Source organism: Malurus melanocephalus, unplaced genomic scaffold, assembly GCF_030028575.1.
Source record: "Malurus melanocephalus ecotype Western Australia unplaced genomic scaffold, MMel_1.1 scaffold_680, whole genome shotgun sequence".
Lineage (NCBI taxonomy): Eukaryota > Metazoa > Chordata > Aves > Passeriformes > Maluridae > Malurus > Malurus melanocephalus.
The window spans coordinates 128,765-142,010 of record NW_026623912.1 but is presented as its reverse complement, the minus strand read 5'-3'; the positions used below and the strand labels follow the sequence as shown (position 1 = coordinate 142,010).

At 35.4% G+C, this 13,246-nt stretch overlaps 1 protein-coding gene across 1 annotated transcript in view; it reads left to right on the top strand.

The window, feature by feature from the left end:
- The window catches only part of LOC130584199 (cilia- and flagella-associated protein 47-like), a gene marked incomplete at its 5' end in the record, with an annotated part of 203,595 nt that overhangs the window by 161,795 nt on the left and 28,554 nt on the right, over positions 1-13,246 (top strand). The window contains 3 exons of the mRNA XM_057384030.1: positions 4,277-4,436; positions 5,089-5,180; positions 9,211-9,357. Coding sequence (XP_057240013.1) covers positions 4,277-4,436; positions 5,089-5,180; positions 9,211-9,357 — 399 coding nt within the window. The remainder of the gene's footprint in view (positions 1-4,276; positions 4,437-5,088; positions 5,181-9,210; positions 9,358-13,246) is intronic.

Below are 13,246 nucleotides of genomic sequence, written 5' to 3'. Positions count from 1 at the left end.
GCCTACAGAAATTTAAAAAAAAAAAAAAAAAAAAAGAAAGATGGAAACAAAAATGAACTCACCCATAATAAGAGTCAAGGCACAAATGCTGTCTGTTCTTTATTAAGCTCTTGGGGTTTAGCAGTGAAACACTTCTGGGAGAGCTGCTATAAAAGATCTCAATTTTCATATGTGACCCAGGATTTTATATCTTCTAGCAGACAAAAATAAATGAAGAATACCTAGTCCTGGCTTTTTTAATGTATGTCAGATACTTAGTGCTGTGYTGGCAGTATCTCACTCTTTACTATCTGATATGTTTTTCTTTTCTGGATGAGTTCCTTGAGAAGRAATTAGCAATAACTCCCTGGTAACAGCTGCTGTCTGTGAATATTTTGGAGGTTGCCCTTTCCAGATTCTGAGGATAATAGAAGAAAACAGACCTAATTATACGGGGTTGACATTTACATGGCCGGTSCTAATTTTAGCAGAGCTGTCTGTGGTTTAATTGAAATGATGCTGTAATAATTTTAATGGAGAAACTATCAAGAAAACAAACAAACAAAAGTGCCCCCTCCTAAATGATTCTGCATGAGACTTCAACAAGATGTTGTGAGCTCTGCCTCATCTCTTTTTTTTCAATTAAAGGAGACTGAACTGAGTGCTCTTCTTCKGGATAAAATCAATGGGAGGCACTCAGATGCCGCAGAATTAAGAGCAGTGCATCAAGGAAATACACTTCAACATCTAGAAAATCTACCTTTAAAGCACTTTACTAATATGAAAAATACAYATCTTTAGGTTGAAGATCAATGGGAGGATGACATATTGCAGAATATTWTGTTCCTTGCCATCACAATTTTATCACCATGGCTCTGCCTGGTATGCTTGCTCTTAAAATTTTTCACATCCACTGTAGAGGCAAAAAATGCATCTTTACCTATCTGTATTCCTTCCAAACAACATCCCAGGTATGGGGATCCACTGCTTCTTTACTTGAATTTTAGCTGTCACAGTGCTGTGCTTTCTAAGGCTGACACAGAAATTACACAGAGCTCAACCACATTTTAGTGTCCCAAAGAACTGAAGCCAGGAATTTGAAATACACTCATTTTGATTTATTATCTAATTCAGTTCTGAGTTCTAGGCTCAGTGCCTGAGGAATCTTTTATAGAATCAGTGTTCTCCAGCAGCCTCTGGGGAGGCTTGAGGCAAGACTTATCAAAAGGTTACCTAAAAATGAAATGAGGGAGGATAAAGAGCTCCACACACATCTTTGTAAGGCAGTTGACTCACAYTGCATCCCTTGCTTTGAATCAGATRCTTTCAGTCTTTTACAGGGTCAGCTGAGCTTACTCTGCAAACTTTTACTGATTCTCAGTGGGCCGGAGGGCAGTTAAAGAGACATGAGTTTTTATCAAAATCTGGCCCAAAGCTTTTTACCAAATGTGATGTGCCCATGTTCACAAAAGGGACTTGCTGTGGATTTCTTACAAAGAATTTGTAGATACTCATTGCAGTATACTTACATGAAGACAAGGGATCAGCCATTGATGTGAGTTTTCWGTATCCCTAGCAGAGTACTTGAAGTCCCCAGGCAAACAGGAGCAAGTTGCTTGGTAACACTGATTTTTATTAAAGTTGWACATAGAGCTATTTTCTGTGTGCTAGCCCACATTCTCTAAATGGAAAAGAAAAAAATAAAAGCAAATCATTTTTGCAGTTAGGCCTATTTTATCTATCTTATTAACTAGCCAAAATCATAATGAAATAAATCTGTATTAGCAGTTAATGATCAGTGGGTTAGTTGACAGCTGCAGGCAAGCCCGGTGATATAAAAATTACCATCATTATGAAAATCTTCTATTAAGATTTTTTATTAAAAATGTGAATACAATCTGYTTCTGTTTCAACAGCAATATTATAAAATTGGTCTTTCATGATCTTTAATAACCAATTTTCTGCCAGAATGACCCAGAATGCTCTCATATGGATTCTGTATTAAATTTTATTTTAAAGAACCTGAGGGGTTCTRTCCTGTAACAGACATAATTAAGCTRCAGCTCAAAATGTATATGTAATACATATAACTAGTTATAARTTTACAGTCTSTTCTATTTGTCACCTATTAAAATCTTTGCAAATGAAACTTAAGGATGTGCTGTAATGGTGTTAAAAAGTGTTTACATTATTTTGGTATGCATGTATGTGTGTATTCAAGGCAATCTAAATGCAAATATATCCTGAGGTACKCTCTTCTGTTTTAAAGTTATTACAGRCATTTGTCTTAACTACACCAGAGTAARCCCAAAGTGGGCAAATCTCTCAGTGAGGGAGAATAATGTGCTGTAGTTGGCTTCTGATCCAGWGGGATGGATCCCAGTTCAGATGTCSTCAGGATTATTGCAACTGTCTGCCATCAGCTTAGTTGTTTCAGATACTGGATTAAAAATGAGTGGCCAATTTTGAAAAATTTTCACTTTAACTTCATGATTGGCAATAATGTGTCTATATATAGTATATTTTCTAAATTTGGGTATTGATTTGATAGATAATGCATCAGAGATCTAAAGAAAAATCTTAAATATTTATTAAAATGAACAAAAAGGAGTATAGGGCTTTTTTCATCCAGATATTAACATTTTAATGGATTTTTAATGAGGATATTTTCAAGTTATTTCATAATACAAAACTTTTCAAGTCATTATTTCAAAGGCAAATTGCTCTTGCCATGATGATCTTTTACAAATGCACAAGAAGTAAGCAATTACAAGTGCAAAGCAGTTGCTTAATTTTCATAATTAATATATGATAAACCTCTTACGTACAGAAATTCAGATATGTTTAGGTAAGAATTTCCTACTGCTTTTTGCATTCATAATAAAGTGAGGCAGTGGTCTGTATTTGATGTCCTGAGGCCTTTTTAACYGGGAGAGGTGGAAATCCTGCCAAGTTGTATGGTTTTAAATATTCCCAAATTTCCTAATTTGAGACTGAATGTCCAATCTTAATATGGTTAGTTTATTTTAATTTAAGAGTATTTCTAGCTAAAAGTTTTACATCAGWAGACTTTAATTAAGTGCTGATAGAGGATTGGTGTAGTTGAGGAGTCCTGCCTCTTGCTCTGTGTTTTGGAGAGCTGTTTTTCAAACCCTACTCTCCTTCCCTGATTTGACTTATTTGAACTTTTTTCTTTCTGGCCATTCCTGTCTGGCATCATTTTATTCAGTCTTCCTACATCCACCTTCATTCCCAAATTCTGTGCATCCACCTTTTTTTCCATTTTGTCTTTCCCAAGCCTGCATTACCATTTTCCTACCACCACTCTCCTACAGYTCTCAGCATCGAGGTTTTCACCCTCAAGGCATTTAGGCTGTAGGAAGGTGACCATTTGGGGCACCARGTAAAGTTTCCCTGGTGACATTTTCTGATCACAAAAGCCACCTGTGCTCATTGGAAGAAGCAATCCCCAAGAGGATACTGTGTGCCCCAGGCAGGGTGACTCCACCGGTTCCAGTCATTCTCAGGGAGTGATACCCATGGATCTGAAATATTATCACAAAAAATGATTCAAAGCCTAATGTAGAAGTAGTTACTCATAACTAAGGGGATTTTCTGCAGATAGAATTAAAGCTGAAACACTAAGCCTGAGAGGTCATCTCCTGCAAATTCCAAGAATTCTTTTCAAACAAACAATTGTTCTATGTAATCTTTTGATAACTTCATTTCTGAAACAGCTGAGGAAAATGTTCTGACACTTGGCAGACTGGCAAGTCACTTGGAAAAGGCCCTTAAAAATTCGAAACACCAGGCTACCTTCATTGCAGAAAACATAAATTTAGTGGGTTTTTTAATACAGCAAAAATCAATCAGATGAAAAATTATACAGAAAATTCATTGTTTGTGTAATAATAATAATAATGTTGATTCTTTATAATATATTACAATTACCTTGAGTATGAGCATTTGTTTTTGGATTTATCTTTTTTTGTGCAGTGTCACTCACAAGTAACCCACAGCTGAAAAAAACCCCATGAATTAGGCCCTAGAAATTAATGGGATTGATAAACATATGTTATATGTGATCTCTGAATATTAAACGTGGCACATTTACTTAATTGGGGTGGGGGTGAGAGTTGTAGCAAAGGCAGGGTAAAATGGAATTTTTCTCAGGGAATACTGTGCACTGTGATAAAAGAACAGTGATTAAAAAAGAAAAAGGGAAATATATGAGTAAAGTGATAGAGATAATTTTGAAAACTTWCAAAATACCACAACAATCTGTTCCATCTTGCAGGAATCCGATTAGCTCCCAAAGAAAAGCTGGACATTCCTCTGTTATTCACACCAGAGAAAATGAAAGTTTATAAAGCTGAGGTGGTAATTCATGTAATGAGAGAAAATGGTGAAAACTGGTCTTACAAGGTTACTGCTGATTCAGATACAGACTTAAACAGGTAATTTATTCTAATAGAAAAGGAAAAAGTAGTTGAGGATACTCAATCCTATCATCATTTATCCCATCAGCTGTTCATGGGCAGTTCCCATGGGCAGTCCAATGCCGGATTTTTGAGGGCAATGGGTATCTACCAAAGGCTTTTAATGCCTTGGTATTGACCCTGCCAAGTATGCAGATTCAGGGTAAGATTCCTGTCTGTTTCAATAACTACCTATTCTCACTTTAAATAAAGAAAATGTAAAGTATTGGCTGCTGGTKCAGTCATAGATATTGAGCAAATGAAAGCACTTAGGTACCTCTGTTTTTTCAATATATTTGGGATAATAAWGATTCTCATCCAGATATTTTTATGTAATTCATCAACTGCAGAAACTTTATTTCAGTGTAAACATAACCTGAGAGAATGCAGATCAGGCCCAATATTCTCAGATCTATGATATTCAAACACACTAAATGGATTTAAGTTATAGCTAATGTAATTTATAGCTGATATATTTAGTTTATATTTTGTTTCATATGTTTCTCAGATACGGTTAGCATTGCAGCATACAATGAAATGGAGTCTAACCTTTCCAACAACTCTTAAGTCAAGATTAATTTGGAGACATAATTTTCAGCARTCTATCTTACTGATACTCTTATTCTTCTAGAAATATTACTCTGACAGAAAATGGAGAAACTCGGGGAATACTCTGGATCTATCCGATTCATGGAACRCCTGAAGCACCGCAGCAGAAACCAGGTAGGTAATGCTTGAAAAAAGCTTGAACAATATATTTAAGAAAATTAAAGTAGTTTATATTCTCACCTGCTTGATCAGAAGAATTTGCAACAGTAATTTGCTACATCTTCAAAAAAAAAGAAAAAATAATATTAAAAATAAAATCTTTTCCCACTTCCAAAGCTAATCTAGGSCTATTAGTTTGTTCTTATTGTGGATAAAAGGAGTTGGGGACAGCTGGAAATTTTAAGGCCTGTGCCCTTCAGTGTCTCAGTTAATCCTGAGTTTGAGAGCTGCAGTGGAACAAACAACTGACTCAAGGGTAGACTTCTCTCCTACCCAGAAAACCCTTCTGGAGACTTTACAGGATGCAAAATATTYGAGTAGATGTTTGCTACTTCTCTCAGCCTTAATTGCATTTCTTAATAAAAAAAAAAAAAGAATATAAAACAGTGTGAATAGCAGTAAGTTTCCCCCTCTCTCCTGAGAAGTAAACTTGCACTAAAAGATGACTGACATTCTTAGAGAGAGGTTTCTTGCTTATTTTTTGGATAGTAAATGCTTGCATATTTGGCCATCTATACTTTTAAGATGTGGTATAATCCCAGAGCTATGGAACAGAAAGTTGTGAGCAGCTTTTTAAATCTCTAACCCTGAAAGTACACTCAGTGTGTAGATGATGCATGAATTTTACACCAGCTTGTCCTTTCAACTTACCTTTTGTTGACTGAAWAAGTGAATATAATACCTTTCTACACTAAATGTATTAAGATACAGGAACAATTTCTGGAAAAACATAGATATTTGTACTGTCATTAATTTATATTGCTTAAGGACTCTTGACTTGTAGACAAATGCCAATGATGTGGTATTAATTAGAGCTTTCATCTTTTTAATTTCCACTTTAATACCTTAAGGAATGAAACAGAATATTATTATGTAATCAACTGTTGCCCAAAATGATGGTTTTAATGAGTCTCATTAGCATTAAAACTATGTATATTAATGTGGATGTTTGTTGTGTTGTTTAAAGCTGTTGTGTAATTCACTGGCACTCTTTGAGATCAATCTCCCTTTTATTGGGCTGTTGGTTTCATTGGAATCACAGAATCATTAAGGTTGGMAAAGACCTCTAAAACATTGAATCCAACCTTTAACCCAGCCTCATCGTGTTCACCACTAAATCATGTCCTGAGCACCACATCTGTGGGGTTTTTGAACATTTCCTTCTCTGGCCACGTTGTTCCAATACCTGGCCACCCTTCCCATGAATAAGTTTTCCCCAATATCCAATCTAAACCTCCCTTGGYACAACCTGAGGCTGTTTCCTCTTGTTCTGTCACTTGTTACTTGGGAGAAGAGATTGACCCCCTCCTGGCTACAACCTCCTTGCAGGTGATTYTAGAGATGGAGATGGAGATGGAGATGGTCTTTCCTGAAGCTCCTTTTCTCCAGGCTAAATACCCCCAGCTCCCTCAGTCACACCTCATAGAAATCACTCTCCAGACCCATCCCCAGCTCTGTTCCCTTCTCTGGGCACGCTGCAGCCCCTCAATGTCCTCCTTGAATTGAGGGGTCAGAACTGGACACAGCACTGGAGGTGTGTCCTCAGCAGTGCCCAGTACAGAGGGATGGTCACTGCCCTGTCCTGCTGCCACACCATTGCTGATCCAGGCCAGGTGCCATTGGCCTCCTTGGCCACCTGGGCACACCTGGGCTCATGTTCAGCCTCTTTTTMACCAACATCTCCAGGTCCTTTTCCACCAGGCAACTTTCCAGTCATTCTTGCCCACCCCTGGGACTTGKGGTTGTTGTGACCCAAGTGCAGGACCCAATGCTCTCAATATAAATTATGAATTAAAATGTTGAGYATTCATGAATTGCTTAAGTCACATCAATTCTGTATGTGATCAGAAACTTATAGACTGTCAAATCTTAATTTTGAATTTCTGGTTTTTTTTTTTAAACAGCAAAACTAAATTATAGCATATTGAGAGCTATATTTTCCGTTAGTTTATGTTCAATAAATGTTTGCAATATGTAAAAAAAAAAAAATAATTCATTAGGAATGCATACAGTTTTTTGGCCATCAGCATGTTATGTTGGGCTAATTTTTTTTTTCGAAGGAAGTACTAGTCTTTCAAAAATGACCCAGAAAATTGAAATATGTGTTTGTAGAAGTTTCCATTCCTACCTTGATTCTGAAAGCCTATAGTTTTCAGTTATAAATGGGCATTTAAAAAATCTGTGCTGTGAGGTATGAATCCAAAGCAGGTAATTATAAGAAATAGATTTTTAAAAAAAGTTTAAGTAATGATGAAATTAATATTGTCATCTCTTTTAAAGMAGACATTTATTAAAATTGCCTGGAGGCTACAAGCTGCTGTGTCAAAACCCAAAGCTGCTTTGCTCRTATATTAGGGAGTTCATCTTTGTGTCATTCTTATTTGCATCTTAATATACTTAAACTTCTAGAAGTCACTTGGCTTTCCATCTCATGAGACCAATTAAAATGATCAGTGGTCACAACCCATGTAGYACATGTTAAGCAGATGATAACTTGGCTATTTTATAAAAGTGATTACAAATGGGGGATCATCAGGAATATTCTTTTAATTCTTGTAGAATGTAGATTCAAAGAGGCATAGAGCAATTTAAATTGGAGGGACCACTGGAGGTCATCTAATCCAACTCACTGCTTAAGGCCAGGTTGCTCAGGGACTTGTCAAATCCTAGATATAGCTGACTTTTATTTGTAGATACTACTTAACCATTTAGGAAAAAGAAAATATAAAATCAATTCTKGTAGTAAGATGAGCAGTGAATTAGAAAGTGATACAATGTGCACACAGTAATCTGAAACATTGGCAAACTAGTGGAATGTAATCTATTCTTAAATATAAGATCATGCATTTAGACAAAAAGATGTGTTTTTAACTATTTCAGTAGTTTTCCTTATGGAAATCCTTTTAACAGAGCTCTAGAAATTACTTACACCCTGTTAAACAGGGAGAGACCAAGGAAGAAAGGAAATTACTTGAACTTGATGTGTAATTATCCATTTTCCAGAGTAATGATCATGAATCATGTTCCAGAACTGAAAGCTGAAGCTAAATTTACATGATATTGAAAAAAGTGTTTAATTGCTCTTTTTAAAAATACTTTAGATAAATACTCTCTTTGACGTGGTTCCAAATTATTGATTATTAATTCCTGATGTTAAATCCAGAGTTAATTTTTAAAGAAACATTGGGTGTAACTGACAAAAATTACTTTTAGACCTTGAAACTGAAAAGTGTGTGATCAGCTGTTCTTTCTCATGTTGAGTCCCAGAACTCTTGGAAGTTCTAGGTCTTATCTTTGGGAGAAGATACTTTTTTCAGTGCTCTCCTTTTTCTGTGCCAATAAATACTGAAAGAACCAGAAGCAATAGCTAGTGAAATAAGCCTTATAAAAACCATTGTATAAGCTAAAATGTAACAAATTTGTATTGAAAAAGACATATTTTGAAAGCTGTAAATTAAAATCACTTAGGGGGTTGAAAGAAGTTCTGTGATGCTTCAAACAGAAACTCATGTGAGAATGCTTTTTATTCTGGCATATAACATAAAAGATAAAGATGTATTATCTTTTAAGATTAATATTCTTAAACTAAGAAATCAAACAGTAACTTAATATTTTTCCATTTAATCTKAAAATACTTTTATTTCTTTCATTTCACTCATCTTTTCCTATTGGCATATTTCAAACTGTGCCGTAACTCCTATTAGAAATTGAGCTAAAATGAAGATACATTTTATGATTAAAGATTAGAGAGAAATTTGCAAGTGCTGTTGGGCACTAACTGAACATATTTTTGTTTGCTTAGTAATATTTTCTATGACTTCACCACAACAGAACAATAGAAAATGGAGTTGGGAAAGCTGTTAGTTGTCTTACTCCTTACTGAAATTCTGTCTTTCTCTAAGCACATTTTACTTCTATGTTTCATTGCCTTGTTAAAACCAAGATGGCAGCRCTTTGCAAATAGGATGTTTTTGCTTTTCTGTAGTTGTGGTACGCTGCCAAGCCAGGCAGAGACTAGAGCAGAGAGTGGAGATGCTGCTGTTTGGTGTAGTGCCCCATGAACTGCCCAATGCAGGGAATTCTGCCACAGTCGGTGCAGATCAGTCGTCCAACACCCAGGAAGTCACTGATGGTAAGAATAAATATTTCTGATATCATACAATTGTAGGAATATTGCAAATAAGGTAAATACTTGACTAAATGTGCAGCTGTGCCATGAAAATGGGTGAGGTTTAGACAACTTGWTCAAGTCTGTATTTCTACCATTTTGCAAATATGGGGTAATTATTTAATTATTATTGTGTCTGCAGCTACAGGCACCTATAAACCAGAACCTTTCTTTTTTCTTTTAATTTGTCCTGGTTGTGAGGCTTGCACATGTACAATCACTCATTTAAAAGAGAGCCTGCACAAAGTCTTAAGTTAGAAAAAATGTCTGTGTAAGCATTGCCAGGAAACATTTATCTTCAGGTTTGTAAGATGTATTCCCATCAGCAGGCCAATATCTGTATCAGAATGGATTGAAGAAGGAGGACTTTTCGAAAGAAGTGATAAAGCTTTGCAAAAGGATAGCTTCCACTTACTGTTAATCTCCTGAGAACACAGTGAAAATCAATTTATTCAGATACAGCAGCTTTTCAAAATATACCTCTCCTTGACACAGAATGGTACAACATACAAGTAGTAAGGAAAAAATGCTTGTTACTGCTGTATCACCAATATTTCTGTTATCATAGTCACTACAACAAATTTGAAAATTGTGCACCTTGGAAACGTAACATTTCCTTTTGGGTTCAAAGTCATCCTCATTTTAAAGAAAAATGTTCTTTAAAAATTATGACAGATAACGAGGCAGACTAATGTGTGTTTAACTTAGCTGTAAATGAAGGAAGGGATTTCACCTGTACTCTGACTTTGTCCAAGGTGATAAAAGATGAGTTTACAGATGTTGCTATAATTGCACTCTATCAGGTAATCAGTTGGAGAGGCAGGAMAACTTGGCTTTTGTGTCCCATTTCTGCCATTTACAGTCTGTTCCAACAGAGGCTTTGCAGGAATACAGAAAATGTCCTGCCAAGTAATTGGAAACAGTGAATAGCTGTAAAAGGTAAATCAAGATGCATTACATCCTTCCTAGAAGGCTGATTTTCATTCAGGYGTGCTCATGCTCTGCACACTGATCAATGTAGACTCATATCTGCAATTACTGTCCAGATCTTTAAACAGATACTATTTTTGAAAACTTTTAAAACAGGAGATCTGAAGTTGAACTGTTAACAAGAGCTTGCACAGCATATACTTACTGATTAGCAAATATTCATAATTACTTATTTAAACTTTMTATTTACTCATATTACAGTGCCAAATATACCTTACTCTCTGGGCATATTATCATCTTGAACTCCCATATAACAAAGTTCTGGTGGTCAATCCAGTAAAGCAAAAAAGATGTGAAGTTGTCAGTGTACATTCTTTCCTTTTTGTAGAACTGTAAATATTATTATAAATCTTTATTCAGCCTTTTGAGAACAGTTGTCCATCAGGATACAAAAGGACTTTATTTTATCATACAGTAACAGCCCATTATTGACTGGTCACATATGAATGGGCTGCCTTAAACACACCTGGGCTATTTCCCTCCAACATGGTGGCATCTGAGTTGACAAGAAAAACGTGCACTGAGCAAGCTGAGGCAGCATTTTGGAACACTTGCAGATTCAGGATGTCTAGTGCTTGTTTTATTCATAGGGATAATTTATTAACACTGCTTCTGCACATGCTACAAGACATTGATTTGGGACATTGTAATTTTTAAAGCAAAAACTCTGGTAGTGAAATGCTTTACACCATAGGTAGTAAGATCATTTATAACACTGTGCTTTTCATAGTTTTCAATGACATTTTAATGCCATTATTGATAGATGAATTTGATGCCTGTTAGGAAGCAAATTTAATGGTACTATCTGTGCTTTCTGCAGTCTACCAGTAATAACATAAATAAAAGCCTAAACCTCTAAGATAACAGTCTGGCACGCTGTTCTTCATTTTTTTTTCTCTTCTGAAAGAGTGATTCATCAGAGTGCATACATCATGTATTGTAAGCAGTTTTTACATCCAAGGATAAATGATGATAATTACTGGCAGATCAGATTTAAACAGCTAATACTGTGCTTCAGTATTTAAATTATTTGGACAAGTATAAATTCTTGTGAAGTGGAAAATCGTCAAGCACATCTTCTACATAAAAAATTCAATTTCATCCAATACACAGCAGTGCATTTGGCACAGAAAGCTACTACAATTTCTTAAGAAAGAGAGTGCAATCTAAATACYGTCTAGCTCCAATGACATAGTTTTTTGTTCAGAAGTCAGCAAAGTTCCAGGATTCAAGTAATGCAAGTTTTATATTTTAGACATAGCAAGTATAGTATGGCCCTTTTTAAAAATAATTTTCAGTTGTGTTAAATGAGTATTTTAAAATGTATTTTTCATCTGTTTTCTTTGAACGGTTCTAAAGAGATATTTTTCATTAAATGAAATTAAGAGCTGAGATTCATCCACACAAGTTTGAAGYTTGCTGGCTTTTATTCTAATAAACCAACACTTTTATTAAAGTATCCAGTGGGGATTATGAACATACTTAATTTTCCACAATCTTGTAAAAAAACCCAAACTCATTCACTAATCAGTTATGGATGTTTGATTAACATTTAGAATTTTGTGTGTTTGTATTGGTGCTTTGTAACTTTTCCTTTTCATTTGCTTCAGTTTATCTCATAAGCCAACCATGAAATCTGAGTGTTTATCATTAACTTCCCTCTTCTTTATTAATTCATAGTCTCCCAAAGGCTGGTCTCAGCTCCTTTCTCCTGAGTTTTTATTTCTGGGAAGGTTTCATGGGAGTTATCTTTGAGGGGAATAGTGCTGCCYAGGTTGTGTAGGGCAGCACAGGTGGGTTTATATCATGAGCAAGTTTTATAGCCATTCTGAGCTCAGGTTAAACAGATGGATATTTCAGCTGCCCCTGATAAATACAGCATTTTCTAGGTGTGCTAATCCATAATGTGGATTGGCATRCACTATACAAAGGGGATCTGTACCCTTCATTTAACTGTTTATAAAACCTTTATAGCAATTATCTAATATTTCTGAAACTCATCAGAATATACAAAATGCTGTRTTTTCTTTCATTTCATTAAAGCAGCTCTTTGAAACAAGAAAAGAATAAAAACATATCCAATCACACATTAAAAGCTGTTTTCCATTCCTAGCAAGATTTTATGTTAACCAGTGGTATGGATTACACTAAATTCCCATTTAATTTGATGRGTCTGGATCAGGAGGCTTACCTTTAAGATATAAGGTCAATAAAATTGGGTATGACCAAAGAAATCTTTGGAGACAAGATATTTTTATAGACTTGATCTCTCATCCAGAGATGTTAAYGTAATTGCTGATAAAGTATAGCAGGTTAATGTTGAAAGCAATAGGAAGAGGACAATGATGGTGAAGATGACCCTATATCCTACTTAAGCCACGTCTGTATTGTCAGAATAATTGTGGCATTATTTTTGAAATTATCCTTGTGCATGAAAAAATAATATAGCTATATAAATTAGCCTTTCTTGCTATGCCAGAAACAGAAGAAAGGGTAACAAAATGTTTTGGATTAAGAGCTGATGAGAACAGTGATCTATGGCAAAATGAAACTGTTGACAAGGGGTTGAAGCAACAATCGAGACACTTTATTATGGATTGTTACTTTGTCGTTGGGGGTAACAACTGCTGATGGAAAACAGGGAACCAGTAGAAGTCAAAGAATAGAGCATTCAGAGGAGAACTGAAAGTCTTAGATGGGTTGTTTTGTCAGCTACATAATTTTTGTTTACACCTGGCTGTTTGTTTCTTTATTTATGATTGAGGCATGGGGGAGATTGGATGTATTGTTTATTTTCATTGTTGAACTGAAATAATGCCAGGCATTTTAATGAAGAAGGTCACATAGTTCTTGTTTATATACA